Below are 13,532 nucleotides of genomic sequence, written 5' to 3'. Positions count from 1 at the left end.
GGAAGGAAGAAGAAAGGAGAATGAAGAGAGAAGGAAAAAGAAGAAAAGGAAAGAAGGAAGGGGAAGTGAAGGCTTCCGCCACTGGAGACAATGGATCCCCCCAGCCCTGCCAGGGATACCACAGGTGCCGCCGACACAAGTGATGTTGAGCTGACCACGCCCACCCCAGCCACGCCCACCCGGCCCCTGAAGTCAAACACAACCCTAATGTGGCCCTCAATGAAATTGAGTTTAACACCCCTGCAATAAGCAACTTTCCTGCTCAGAATTAACTAGAAAGCGAATGCATCTATTACCTGGTTTTTAATAAAACCATATAGAGGAAAGGCAGACCAAACAAAATTCTATTTTTACATTTGTTTAATTGTAACCTCTTATGTTGATCTGTAGAGACCAATTATAAAACTATTTACAATTAAGTTTTTATGCTGCTTACCTGGGGGGAAAGAAATTGAGGAGGCACTTGTGCCCGAATATTGGGGGAAGGGTTTAGCGGCTGCACTGGTGGGTGCATCCCTCTCGATTGTGCTGTGCTATTTCCAAACAGACCTTGATTGCCACCCTAAAAAAAGAACAGTAACTATGAGTTCAACTGTATAAATACTTTACATGTAGTTACTAATTATTATTATTCGTGGAATATTTCAATGTGCAGTTATGTGCTACATTATTTAGGGCATATGAATGCTGATTACCTTAAATTCATTCTGCTCTGACTAGCTTTTTCCAACTTTATCCCCTTCCGAGAAGCTGATTTCATATCACACTCATTTCTTTAAAAGTAGAAACAAAAACATAATAGCCCTCTTCGTTGTGGAATCTAGAAAAAGACTTCCCTGCACAAATTTAGTCTGACTTTTTAGTTTTAAGTTACATCTTCAGAACAAGAGGAAAAGAGGTTTTTCTCATAGTATTTCCCAATAGTCTGTTTACTGACTCTAAATAAAGGTTTGCCATAAGGTGTTAGTAAGAATTCAAGGATACAAAGGCAATATACAAAATTATTAGAAAATGGGATTAAGGTGAAAAGAGAGAAAAAGAAAGATTAAACATTAGGCTCTTGAATAGATATTGAATTATTTTAGTATATTCTCATAAACAAACCACATTTTAATTAAAAATAAGTCAGGAGGAAAAAATCCAGCTCTCCAAAATCAATACAGGACATAGCCAAGCAGTAATATAACTAACGATGTGATTTTCTTACTTGTCTAGCAGTGAAGTTTTGGGGGTTGAGCCCTGAGCCGATTGCCCCAAGGCAGACGTTTGGTAATGTGGAACCAGAGGGAGATAGCTTGTAGTTGGGAGAAGGGGAGAAGGGAGAGCAGGGAGCCTCATCCCCAAGGCACCCATCTTGATTGGAGAAAGGCAAAGTCAGCTGAAGCAGTAGTTAGCCAATCAGTAGCAGTTGAAGGTTAGTGAAGCAACAGAATGCAAGAAGAGAAACAGCGACAGTGAATGATCAAAAATATATATAATGTATTTGCTTAGCATTAAAAGGACAGTTTCTACTAGATTATGCTACTTATTTTGGAGATGTGGTCTAAAAGGAGACAATCAAAACAAACCATATTATTTTAAACCTTTTTTTTCATAGTCACAGAAAAAAAAAATTAAATGAAAGATATAAATATCTCTGATTTCTGGAAAATTCCATTTATATTTTTGTACAATTTACCCATTGCCTCAATTCCCATGGACCATATACAGATTATAAGAATAAGTGTTCCTTTTCGGCATATATACAATTAAGTAACACTTAGAGCACCCAAGACAAATACAGAAAGTCCTTGGGTTACTGTGTTAATTGGGGCCTGAATTTCTGTTGCTAAGTGATACAGTTATAAAGTGCGATGTCAGTTGACTGCAATATTTAGCTACAGTAATTCCGGCACTCCCCATTGTGGTTGTTACACAAGGGCCTGCTTGCAAATTCCTGCCTACTTCTAACAAGTCAATGGGGAAGCCGTTAGAAAGTTGCAAGTCCCAGGCAGGTCTCACATAAGCCAGGAAGCAGATAAGAGGCTGCTGCTGAGAGTGCAGTTGGCCACTGAAGTGCGGCAGGTCTGGGGATGGCTCCTGCTGGGTGATGGAATGTGTATAGGTGGCTGTCAGGATGCGGTGAAGCCGGACACTGCCAGGTGCACATGTGATCAGAGTAGTGCGAATATGGCATGGCGGTTACTGGGTACTTGTATGGCTGTTGAGGTGTGGTGCGAGTGTGACTGCTGCCAGGTCGGAGAGGGTATGTGGGTGGCTCCCACAGGTGGCGGAAGGTGGTTTAAGCATGCACGCAAATGAGATCTTTGAAAACTACCTGCAACACTATCAGAGAGAACAGAACTGAAAAACTGAAGAAAAAAGCCCTATGCTGAATGGAGTAGAAGGCTCCAAAATGAAAATGGAAGAGAAAAAGCATCACTACCATCTGTTTCAGATCATAAAACCCAGGCAGTCTCACTGTCTGTTCATATAGCCTGGACTAAAATACCAGGAAGGAGATAATCTGAACCACATCTCAGAAACCACATCCCTAAGAAGAATTTTTCAAAAGATCTTAGCTCTGTCCTCATCAGGGAGCCTACTCCCTTTTTCATGCATGCCAAAACAGGTAAACTAAGAAGCAGATGAACCAATATAAAAACTTAGTCCACATTTACCCCTTTAGTCTGTCCATTCTTCAGCCAAAAATGAACTTGCAATGTACAGTTGGGACCACGCAGAACGTAAAAGGTTAGGTGGAGATTAGACTGTAGCCTTCTGGCCTTGGGTATTATTGAATTTTTCACACTATAAAACAGTCCGGACTATAAGACTCACATTAGCTTTAAAGGAGGAAAACAAGGGGAAAAAAATCTGCCTCTGCCTCCGCGGCCTGTTCGCTGCTGCCATGGCCCGTTCACTGTGGCTCATTTACAGCAAATGGGCGCCGATGGCGATCCCCACCGCCTAGAACAGCTGATCGGCGCTGCACCACCACTCCGCCGCAATATTTGCTCTATGAGACACACAGATATTTCCACCCAGGTTTTTTTTTGGGGGGGGAGGGGGGAGAGTGCGTTTTATAGTCTGAAAAATATGTATGTCTATTTGTCTGCCTAATCATGTTAACAACATCTGGTAATACAGATTAACCTCTGTGCTAGTATCTGTAACTCTGTCAATTTCAATATCACCTAAAACTGCATGAGAACAAAAATAAAGATGGTAGGCATGCATTAGATTTTCCACATTTTTATTCTGCAGTTAACTAGGTATAAAATGAATGTGAATCAACCCAGGAATTTCTAAAAATCTGTGAGGGTTTTACGATTAAAAGAGACAATTAGTGGCATCAGGGAAAAAAACATTAGTAGTTCGTTGGCAGCAGTATTTATTGGACTTTGGAACTCAGTGATTATGCATTTGGAGTAAATGTTAATAAGTCAAAGATCTTTAGCTGGAAATATTAGTTTTCTTGGGAGTTCTGTTGCATGATTTGAGACTGAAAGTCTCAAAACTATTCTCAAAAGTTGTATGAAGACAGCTTAGCTATAACTGGTTGTTCAAGTGAACATTTTGCCATTCAGACATTTTGATTTTTCTGCCTCTATCTAGACTTCTTCATTACTTTGTAGATCAAAGCTAATTATTTATGGGCCCGGAGTGTTCAACCTTTTCCTAATATCCTACCTCCATTTTCGAGACTTATATAGGTCTATCAAAACTATAATGAACCTCTAGCGAAATGAAAAGGTAAACTGTGAGATCACCTGAAGAGCTACAATTAGAGATAAGCAATCTGGTCTTCTTAATATGGTGCCTGTGTGCCCTACTTCTGAACAGCTATACTTTAAGATACAAAGTTAATTTAGTACAGAACAGAGAAGTATCCTTCCAAAAATGTTTCCAATATGGCTCCAATATTCAGATAGCAGCATCTAATAAAGTGAAAGGCTAAGACCAGTTAGCAACTTGGCAAATAAGTAGAATTCCCTGGCAATGCTGCTATTAAGGTAGCAATGGCTCTCATGGAATGAATTTGCACATAGCTGGGCAAGAACAGGTTATATACAAGACAATACAACAATACAGTAACTACTCTGCGATTATGCTGGCAAGCCATTAGCTGGTCTACAACAAAAAGAAATCTTAATTATTAGAAACGAGCAGATCCAAAGCTAAAACGTGGCACACTTATAAATAATATAAAGCCAAAGATAGGAAGATGTTATCCTAACCCAAATAAAATCTAAAAACAACTTTTGAAAAGAAAGCCATATAAGATACCATCTTCTTAAAATGTAGAGAATCTACTGAAGGACAACAAGTTTGCTAGAATCGAATGCTAAGATTTGCTAGAAGGAAAGTAACTTTACTTAAAAGAAGCAGTTTGGCAATTACTCTTGCCTCTAAAAGCCTTCTTGTCAGTACTGAGAGAATTGCATATAAACTCCACAAGAGGCATGCAAGTAAGCAATCCCCCGCCCCCACTCCAGTCCTTCAAAAATTTCTGGAATGTAAATGCAAGTAGAAGAAAGAGAAAATTAAAATACTGCATTTCAGGAAGCTATTTCAAGTAAAAGCTCCACAACTTGGGGTAATATTGAGGAAACTCGACATGTTGTACCATAGAACAGGGGTCCCCAATCCCTGGTCTGTGGAATGACACCCATCGGTGGCATGCCAGAAACTGAGCAAGAGCAAACAAGTGAAGCCCCATCTGTGGGATGCAGTCAGCATGCAAAACCATGTCCCCTCCGGTCCGTGGAAAAACCATGGAACCAGTTTTTGGGTGCTCAAAAGGTTGGGGACTGCTGCCATAGAACTTGCAGGCTCATAGTGGTTTTGCAATCTTTCAGACAACAGAGATACCACTTGTCAAATATTTACATATCAATATTCTAGGCCAGTGATGGCTAACCTTTTTGCCATCGCGTGCCAGGAGAGGGGGGGGCGCGGGGGAGGGGTGCATGTGCACGTGCCCATGCGCACGCAACCTCACCCACTCCCGCTCCTGGCACATAATCGCCTGGTAGGCCCATTTTTCTTTCTTACCTGGTTCCAGATCCTTTCTATGCATCTGGGAAGGGCGAAAACAGCCTTTCCCACTCCCTTGGAGGCCCTACGGAGGCTGAAAGGGCCCATTTCCCAACTCTCGGTGGGACAGGAAGTGACGGTTTTTGCTGTCCCCAGCCTCCAGAACCTCTCCAGGAGTCTCTAGGAGCGTCTCTAGGAGTCTCTGGAGGCTGGGGGACAGGAAAAAACGTCACTTCTTGTCCCACCGGGAGTCGGGAAATGGGCCCTTTCAGCCTCCGTAGGGCCTCCGAGGGAGTGGGAAAGGCTGTTTTCGCCCTTCCCAGATAAATAGAGAGGATCTGGAGCCAGGTAAGAAAGAAAAACGGGCCTTCCCCACCCCCCACCCCCAGGCCCTCCAGAGGCAGGAAACAGCCTGTTTCCCTACTTCTGGTAGGCCCAGAAGGCCCGAAAATCAGCTGGCTGGTGCGCGCATGCGCCCCAGAGCTGAGCTGGCGTGCGCACTAATATGGCTCCGCGTGCCACCTGTGGCACGCGTGCCACAGGTTCGCCATCACGGTTCTAGGCTATGTAGAGAAGAAAGATCTAAATGGTGCATGCTGCTATGATCTAGAATACCCAAAAGCTTGTGGCCTATCCAGAATGTCCAGTAATTTTGAAATTTTGAGAGTAGCATAAGTTCAAAACCAATTGATCTTATACAACTATTAACTACTCTCAATACTAGAATAGAAAAAAACACAGCCACAATTACAGAAATATATCACCAATGAGATATAATACACTTCTCAATATTGCAAATATATTGAATTCAGCTCAGTGAATTAATCCTTTATTTATTTATTAGTCAAATTTGTATAGCCGCCTATACAAATGCGATTCTGGGCAGTGTTCAACAATTAAATATAAAAACAAGGAGTATAAAAATATAAATATAAAATCCAGATTAAAAATTAAATTTTATAAAAACAAATCTACAACTCCTCAGTAAAGAGAGGATAAAAATGGGTGCCTAACAACAGAATCATATGTGTCGAGAGCAGATGGGTAGGGCTATGAGATAAGAGGGAATAAAGGTATGCCATAAGATGCCAGATTTCTCACTTGGCTCAAATGTCAGAGATTGTGACTATGGATAATGAATACTTGTCTGAGATTTTGTTGAATGTACTAATTGCAGCAGGCTTCATGGAAAAAAAAAAACAAATGCAGAAAAAAAAGATTGGATAGTTGGCTGATCTTACCATATAGGTGGCTAGTAGATATGCACGTTTTCCACAGAAAGGCGGGGACATAACTAAGAATGCAAGTATGTCGCTCACAGGAAGTTTATAACTCTGATTCTGGAGCAAGTGTATGGGAGAAATACCACTGTGCGGAGTTCCTAGCTCTGCTATAGGAAAATGCTGCATATATCAAGGGGATGATTAATACTGGTAACCTAGTCGAATTCTTCTCTTATTATAAAACTTTATATGAAAAGTTATGGAATGGAAAATATAGTTGACAATCCTGGCATATGGATTTGAAATGTAAGAACAAATAATAGAGAGATCTGTACATAGGTGATCTGATCTTGTACAGTAGATTTATGTATAGAAGTAAAGATGTCGTTTTAATCATGAATAAATGAGGGCTGAAATATATGACAGAAAATACAAACTGGTTGGTATATATCTGTGGGTATATTTTCAAACTGTTTATTAAACTTATATGCAATCCTATCTTGCTCAGATGTTTCTACAGTAAGATTGTAAGATAATAAATGAACTTATTTACAACCACGCACACAAACATACTGAGTCTTCATAAAAAGAACCCTTTTCCAAATAACTAATGTAAATACTATCTTCAATTTACACCTTATAAACATTATTTCCCCTATAATTCTTGTATTTAAACATGACTATAAACCTGTGAAAATTAAAACAGAGTAACCGTTTTTATTTTAGATTATCATGAAAAAAAATATGTCTTACCTTTTCAAAGTAAGGCCCACTATCTGGGTTTCCCATATCTTTGGAGCTAGGAGGACGAAAACCAGATCGATTCTTTCTCATTATGTCATGAAAGTCTCCGAGATTCATGCCTCGTTTGTCTACATCAAACTTCTTATCTTGTAGACCACCTGAAGAAGTACGAAACATGTATTCTTGCCAATTACCGTTATGCATTACTGTTGTTAAAATGCTACTAAATTAAATGATTTAAAAATTATACATTTATACAAAGTTTCCCTAAAACCATGAAACAATATCCTGAAATGTCCACAAATTTGTTATGAATAAAAAAATATCCTATACTTTTTCCACAGAAGAATACACAGTTGAAATGGATGCATAGATAATTGGATTTGGCATTGGCTAGCACATTAAACCCCTGACTTTTCCTGATTTTGCATGGATAATAAACTAATTATTTCTCTCTCATTACATGTAAGCAAAATATATATTATCTATAGCTAATAACAGAGGTTTTATATTAGAATACCAACAAAATTTCAAGAATTCTTTATAAATTTTTAGCAGAATGAAACAAAATTACTTCCCCAAAAATCAGTACAAAAATAGATTATTACTATTCATACTCCATCAGTTATAGGTGTTACCACTTTAACTCAGCTCTTTCTTTTTTCTTTTTGTCCATCATTATGTGGAAACTACATTAATGATCCACAGTTATTCAAAAAGGCTAGCATATCGGCATAAAGCTTGCAATAAAAAATATTAAGTAAATAAAGTGAAACTGCATCCTTGTGCTATTAGATACATACCTACTGATAAGTCCATCTTATTGCCTGAAGTATCTTCAGTTTGATTCTGGAAAAGAAAAGAACAATTCTCAGAAAGCTATAGTTTGGCACACTTGAAAAATACTAGAGAGACGTTCCCTGAAGATGGGCTCCAGCATGAGTCCAAAAGCTCAGAAGACAAAACCCTTTGGTCCTGGTGATTGATCCAGACTAGATCCTTCAACATTATCCTGGGACACGTATATTTACCTTCATTTATGAAAAATAATGTACCTTTATTTCTAACCCGTTGGTTAGAATGTTATGTCATTTTAAAGATAAATCTAGATTTAATATGTACTGCTAAGTACAGCCTTTGTTTGGCAATTTGGGACGAAATGTTCTTGTAACTTTTAAAAGACACAAAGCTATAGTGCTGCAGTAGTTATTATTTGAGTTCAAAGCAGCCAATGGGGAGAATCAATAGGCTACCTACACTTTAATTTTGATTGACAAAGTCTCTGGAGTAGGAATATTTTTTTTTAACAAAGCACTATATCTAATTCTCCCATTTGAGATTTATGCCAGGCAACTGACAAGGCTTAGACGCATTACTGTAAAAAAATACTATAGATTAGGGCATTGTGCCATGTCAACACGATGTTTTTAAAGTTAAAACAATTTATTTAAAATTTAAATTGTTTTAAAAACAACTAAAATAAAAATATTCCAAATTTTCCATTTTTGTACCGCTGTGCTCTATACTGTTTGAATATGCTGCTTTAATTCAATTCAGTGATTTGGCTTCAGAAGAATTGGAACAGATAGGCAGAGAGAATGTCTTGGCAAGTGGGACAATCCCAGAGGCCTTATAAAAGCCTGCTTCCTATTCTGCAGTAAGGGGACAAGCACAAAGCCTAAGGACAAAAGTGTTCTGATGTGGAACTGCATGCAGAATGCCTTTCAATCCAAAGCTAATGCAGAGAAGAAAGCAAGTAGAAGCATGTATATGCAACATATGATGATAATAGTTCCTTTGCCAAGAAAGCAACTACACATGCACATAAATAGCAGCACTATTTCCACATTAATGAAGACAGCACTATGGTCAACAGTGCTTAAGATTCCCATGGTTTCTCACAGCCTATTCTTGTAAAAGAGAAACTCATTTCACCTGCACTTTAATGGTCGCACACAAAAAGGATAGTATTACTTTCAAAACAAAACAAACTATTTGGTGCTAATTAAACAGCATTTAAAGAAAACGATCTGGCATTCTGATTAACTAATCTTCATACAATCAAGAGACGAATCCAAATACCTATTGTTTACAAAAATAAAAATTCTAAACTTTTTTAAAGCTTAGTGAGCAATATTCACCTAATACAGAAATCAAATATTTTTAAATAGCTGGCGTTTGGTTCTGTTGATTGTCCTATTTGCCATAATCTCTGGTTTTATTGTAATTAAGTTAATTTATGTGTAATTGCAATAGTTCTACTTTCTCTTTCTCATTTATACTTCTATCTCCCCTTCTAGTGCGGCTTTCTGTGTCTATTTTTAAATTATAAACCTCCTAGGTATTGATCTGCGAAGTACTTTATATGTGTGAAGTATTATACATGTGTGGGGTGAAGTTAGTAGGACATATCTAGTGTGTGTGTACATGTGTATACATAAACATGTATATATGATGTTATATAAACAACTAATACAATTTTGCAAATAATTATAAATCAGTCTTGCACCATAAAGCGTCTTAAAAAAAAAAGCAATCTCTTATAATTGTGCCTAGATGGCTAGCTACTTTTTCCCTATCAAATATTAGTAAATAATTTTTGCAACAAGTAGATAGAATGCCTTACCAACAATCCCATATTTGAAATCTGATCAGATAAGGTATTCATCCATGAATCACTACTTCCTCCTTTTAATGAACACTGAAAACAGAGATGATTAGTTTAAATTTCATTCTACGCTGCAAAATATTCAATTTAAATAATACTATACTGTATATTCATTACAAAACTGAGATTGGCCGATCCTAATTTCAACTGTTAAACAAAAAGCAATCAAGTTTAATATTAAATTCATGTAGACTTATTGCTTGCTGACTTATTTAGGGGAAAACATTACTGTATAGAATTACTAACTACAGTTAATATTATCAAATCTATTTAAGATTCACTGCAAATCTTTTGGCTTCTCAGGAATAACAAAATATGAACTACACATAAACGTACCTATAATTTGATATTTCCAACCCAGACACACGCCTTTATTCTTAAATATACTGAACAAACAAGAAGATGTGATATATCCTTGTTTTTATTCCATCTTCAATGTTGAGCTTTTTGCTAAACATTCCCTTTATTCTCAAGATGCTTCAGTTAGTGGTTTTACTGCATTTGGTATCACTATTCATGAAAAATATTCCATAGCTCAAGTCTATTCATATGCTTTGTCATATACTTTCTCCTGAATAAAAAAATATTCTATTTCTGAATTATTTGCTGAAGAGTAAAATTCTAGTTGGAACATCCCTCTCCATCATAAAGCTTCATTGTACTTCCTAAATTTTGCTCACGGGCACCTCTCATACCGTCTTCATCAGAATTTCAATCAGGAACTGTTGTTTTTGCATTCATTCTTGCCCCCTTTCTCTTTAGAGTAGGGGTCTCAAACTGGTGGCCCCCAGGCTGAATGCATCACATGTAGGCCACACCCATCCCAGCTCCATAAAGGGAAAGAAGTTGTAATATGTCACGTGATGGCAACGTGACACCACAAGTTTAACACTCATGCTTTGGAGGAACCACAGCAGCACTTTTCAAATTGTTATGCATACATGCAGCATTCACTCATAAAAAGCAGGTCATGCAGAGATGCTATAAGCAAACCTCACACATTAGACAGGTCACAGTGTCTCTTTATCAACAAGACCACGTCCATATTTTAACATTTTTCTCAGTTGCAACACTTACACATGCAGCCTTACCATTTTTCAACATTCCCACAGTACTGAAAATTTGTGACTTTTTTCCCTTGGAAGCTAAACATTTACAGCATTTGTTTCCATTCTATTCTTCAACTGTCATTCTCGATAAATCTATAGAATATGTCTTGCAGCATTCTCTCACTAAATAATTTCATCACTTTTGCTTTTAATTCTAGTCTTGTTGCTGAAGGCTCTTCAATCAACATCTTTCAGTTTTATTAAAATCACAATTTTTCCCGTGTCTTTTTTCTTTTGATATCTTTTTCAATATCATAAATTTCAGAAAATATTCAGTATGTTTCTTTATCTTTTTCTGCAGCAATGGTTCTCTTACATGCATTTCTCATTATGTGCAACTTTTCATTTCCTCATTCTATCCAAGCATCTTTTTTGATACATTCACATACTTCTATGGCACTCTATTACGCAATTCTTGTCACTTTATTTCAGGAATTTTCAGTATCTTCTTTTCCTACACCTTCTTTACTTTCATTCTATTGGGAAGTAATTGATTTCCTAATACTGTTTCATATAGGACTCTTTTCTTACTATATTGTCTTCAGAATTATTAAAAGGCTGTTCTGGCAAAATTTGGAAAGTAATATCTGCAGTTTGTTTGCCATCTGTTTCACAGTATTGTATCTTAATGATGTGGTTTTATGGTTTTATGCCTTTAGTTTTCAAAAAAGATATGCAGTTTTAATTGTATACAAATCACAGAAAATAAGTAATAAGCAATAAAAACAATCATGTTTTTTAAAATTCTTTTCAGTCCTTTGCTACATGTATATGTAGGCAAACATGTTTAAACCAAGTTTGAAATCAACATCCATTTAAGGAGATACCCACCATTCACTATTTTCATTTAGCCTCTTAATGGCCCAATCAATGGTTTCCTACTTTCGTCTCAATCCTAACCATCCATTCACATAATCACTATTAATTATGCACCTTCAATACATTAAACTCTTCCTTTTAACACAAATTTACATAATTAACATTCTGTTGTACTAGCAATTTTAGAGAATGATATTCACTTATCTATGAAAGACTGCATCACAAAAGATTTTTCCTACCTTGATTTGTGGTTTTTTTCCTCCTTGTCCCCAGCTGGTTGAATTATGGGAGGAATTACTTCCCTGAGAGCCTGCTGTGTTCCAGACTCCTCCCTCCTCTTCCTCTTCCCAGCTGGAATGCCGTGTTCCTGATACTGGCCCATCATTATCGCCCCAGCCATCTTGAGGTGATTTGGAATCTTTAATGGAAAATAAATGTCAGAAAAAAGACCCAACAGCCACCCTAAATTTCCCATGTCTATTATTTTATTTTACAATCCAGGATCAAATCGATTTTAACCTTCACTAAACCTGTTAACTTGGATCTGGTAACTGACAGGTTAACTTTTTAAAGTTTTTCCTGGAGATTATCATTTGCAGTTGTGGATCCCTCCTCTTTAATCCAGAAATAAAGGCCCAAACAAACAGATCTCTTGACTGATTTTGAATTACTAGTATATAATAATTTTAGAATGACTAGTATATATCAGAACTATACAAAGGCCTCATTTCTTCATTTTGTATTATTAGTATGGAACAAATATTTATATATTTAATTAGTTTTAAAATGTTCTACAAAATGGGTTCTAACAGATCAATGACCAAGATAGAAATAAAACAGAAAAATGGAAATCAGTGCTATCCTTCTTGGCCCAATGAGGAAATTTTTATTAGATTGTTTCATAGATGGGACATAGGCATGGTAAATTAGCATGCATGAACAAATAAAGTTGTCTATGCTGCTAAAATGATATTTAGTCATTAGGGCTCCTTTTGGTCCTAATTTTTTTCAGATATTGGTAACTCATAAACCAAAGAATATATCTGTGTTCAGATATTACATTCATACATTTCTAGAAATCAATTAATATATTTTGTCAAAAGGTTTAGCAGTATTTTATGACTGCTAGAATATCCATAGCTAACATTGGGAAAAAAGAGAACTACAGTATAATTCTAGATGCCTGGCAAACTAGCATAGCAAAGGCTTTTTGTTCTTTGTTCAGGTTGAAGCCAGAAAGTTCTTTTAACTTATAATCATTATAGTTTATGTTACATGATACATATAATTTATGACTAATGGTCATAAATTTCACAGTCAAATATATGTGGAAGGAATATTAAGATAATATTAATATCTGGCTTTGCAATTCTTCCTTGTTTCTATATATGCTTGTCTGCGTGTTTCAATATTTTTTAAAAAATGGGTTATGAATGAAATGTCGTAACTTTCATTTTGTAACCATAATTTGTTATAAGAGCCGTGGTGGCGCAGTGAGTAGAATGTAGTATTGCAGGCTAATTCTGCTGACTGCCGATTGGCAGCAATTTGCCAGTTTGAGTTTTACCAGTTCAAGGTTGACTCAGCCCTCCATTCTTCTTCTAAAATGAGGACCCAGATTGTTGGGGGAAATATGGCAATAATCTTAGAAAGGGCTGTAAATCACTGTGAAGCGGTATATATGTCTAAGTGCTATTGCTATAGTTTGTATTACATATCATTCCATTTTAAAGACAATCCATTCGTTTATAATAACCCCAAACTTTTTTTCTGGTGAATTATTCCACTACTTCCAAATGTGAGAACAAGCTGAATAGCAATTCTGAAGCTAATCATAATACAATTTACATTGTGTTGCTTATTATACTGATTAGATATAATGGCTAACTGATCATTAATTCTGCATAATCAATTATGCAAAAAGCAAAGCAGTGTATAATTAAGTTGAAA

At 36.7% G+C, this 13,532-nt stretch overlaps 1 protein-coding gene across 22 annotated transcripts in view; it reads right to left on the bottom strand.

The window, feature by feature from the left end:
* TNRC6B (trinucleotide repeat containing adaptor 6B) overlaps nucleotides 1-13,532 on the bottom strand; it is a 123,304-nt gene that overhangs the window by 17,824 nt on the left and 91,948 nt on the right. For 16 of the 22 annotated variants that reach the window (XM_060694575.2, XM_087873897.1, XM_060694578.2 and 13 more), the window contains 6 exons: nucleotides 11,822-12,000; nucleotides 9,613-9,687; nucleotides 7,790-7,835; nucleotides 6,996-7,144; nucleotides 1,208-1,378; nucleotides 437-562 (listed from right to left, as the gene is read on the bottom strand). In XM_060694575.2, the coding sequence (XP_060550558.2) occupies nucleotides 437-562; nucleotides 1,208-1,378; nucleotides 6,996-7,144; nucleotides 7,790-7,835; nucleotides 9,613-9,687; nucleotides 11,822-12,000 (746 nt within the window). The remainder of the gene's footprint in view (nucleotides 1-436; nucleotides 563-1,207; nucleotides 1,379-6,995; nucleotides 7,145-7,789; nucleotides 7,836-9,612; nucleotides 9,688-11,821; nucleotides 12,001-13,532) is intronic. The other 6 variants (XM_034403196.3, XM_087873904.1, XM_087873895.1 and 3 more) reach the window with 1 other exon arrangement.

Source organism: Pantherophis guttatus, chromosome 7, assembly GCF_059756535.1.
Source record: "Pantherophis guttatus breed Tessera chromosome 7, ASM5975653v1, whole genome shotgun sequence".
NCBI classification, from domain to species: domain Eukaryota; kingdom Metazoa; phylum Chordata; class Lepidosauria; order Squamata; family Colubridae; genus Pantherophis; species Pantherophis guttatus.
This window is presented reverse-complemented; position numbering and strand designations above follow the sequence as displayed.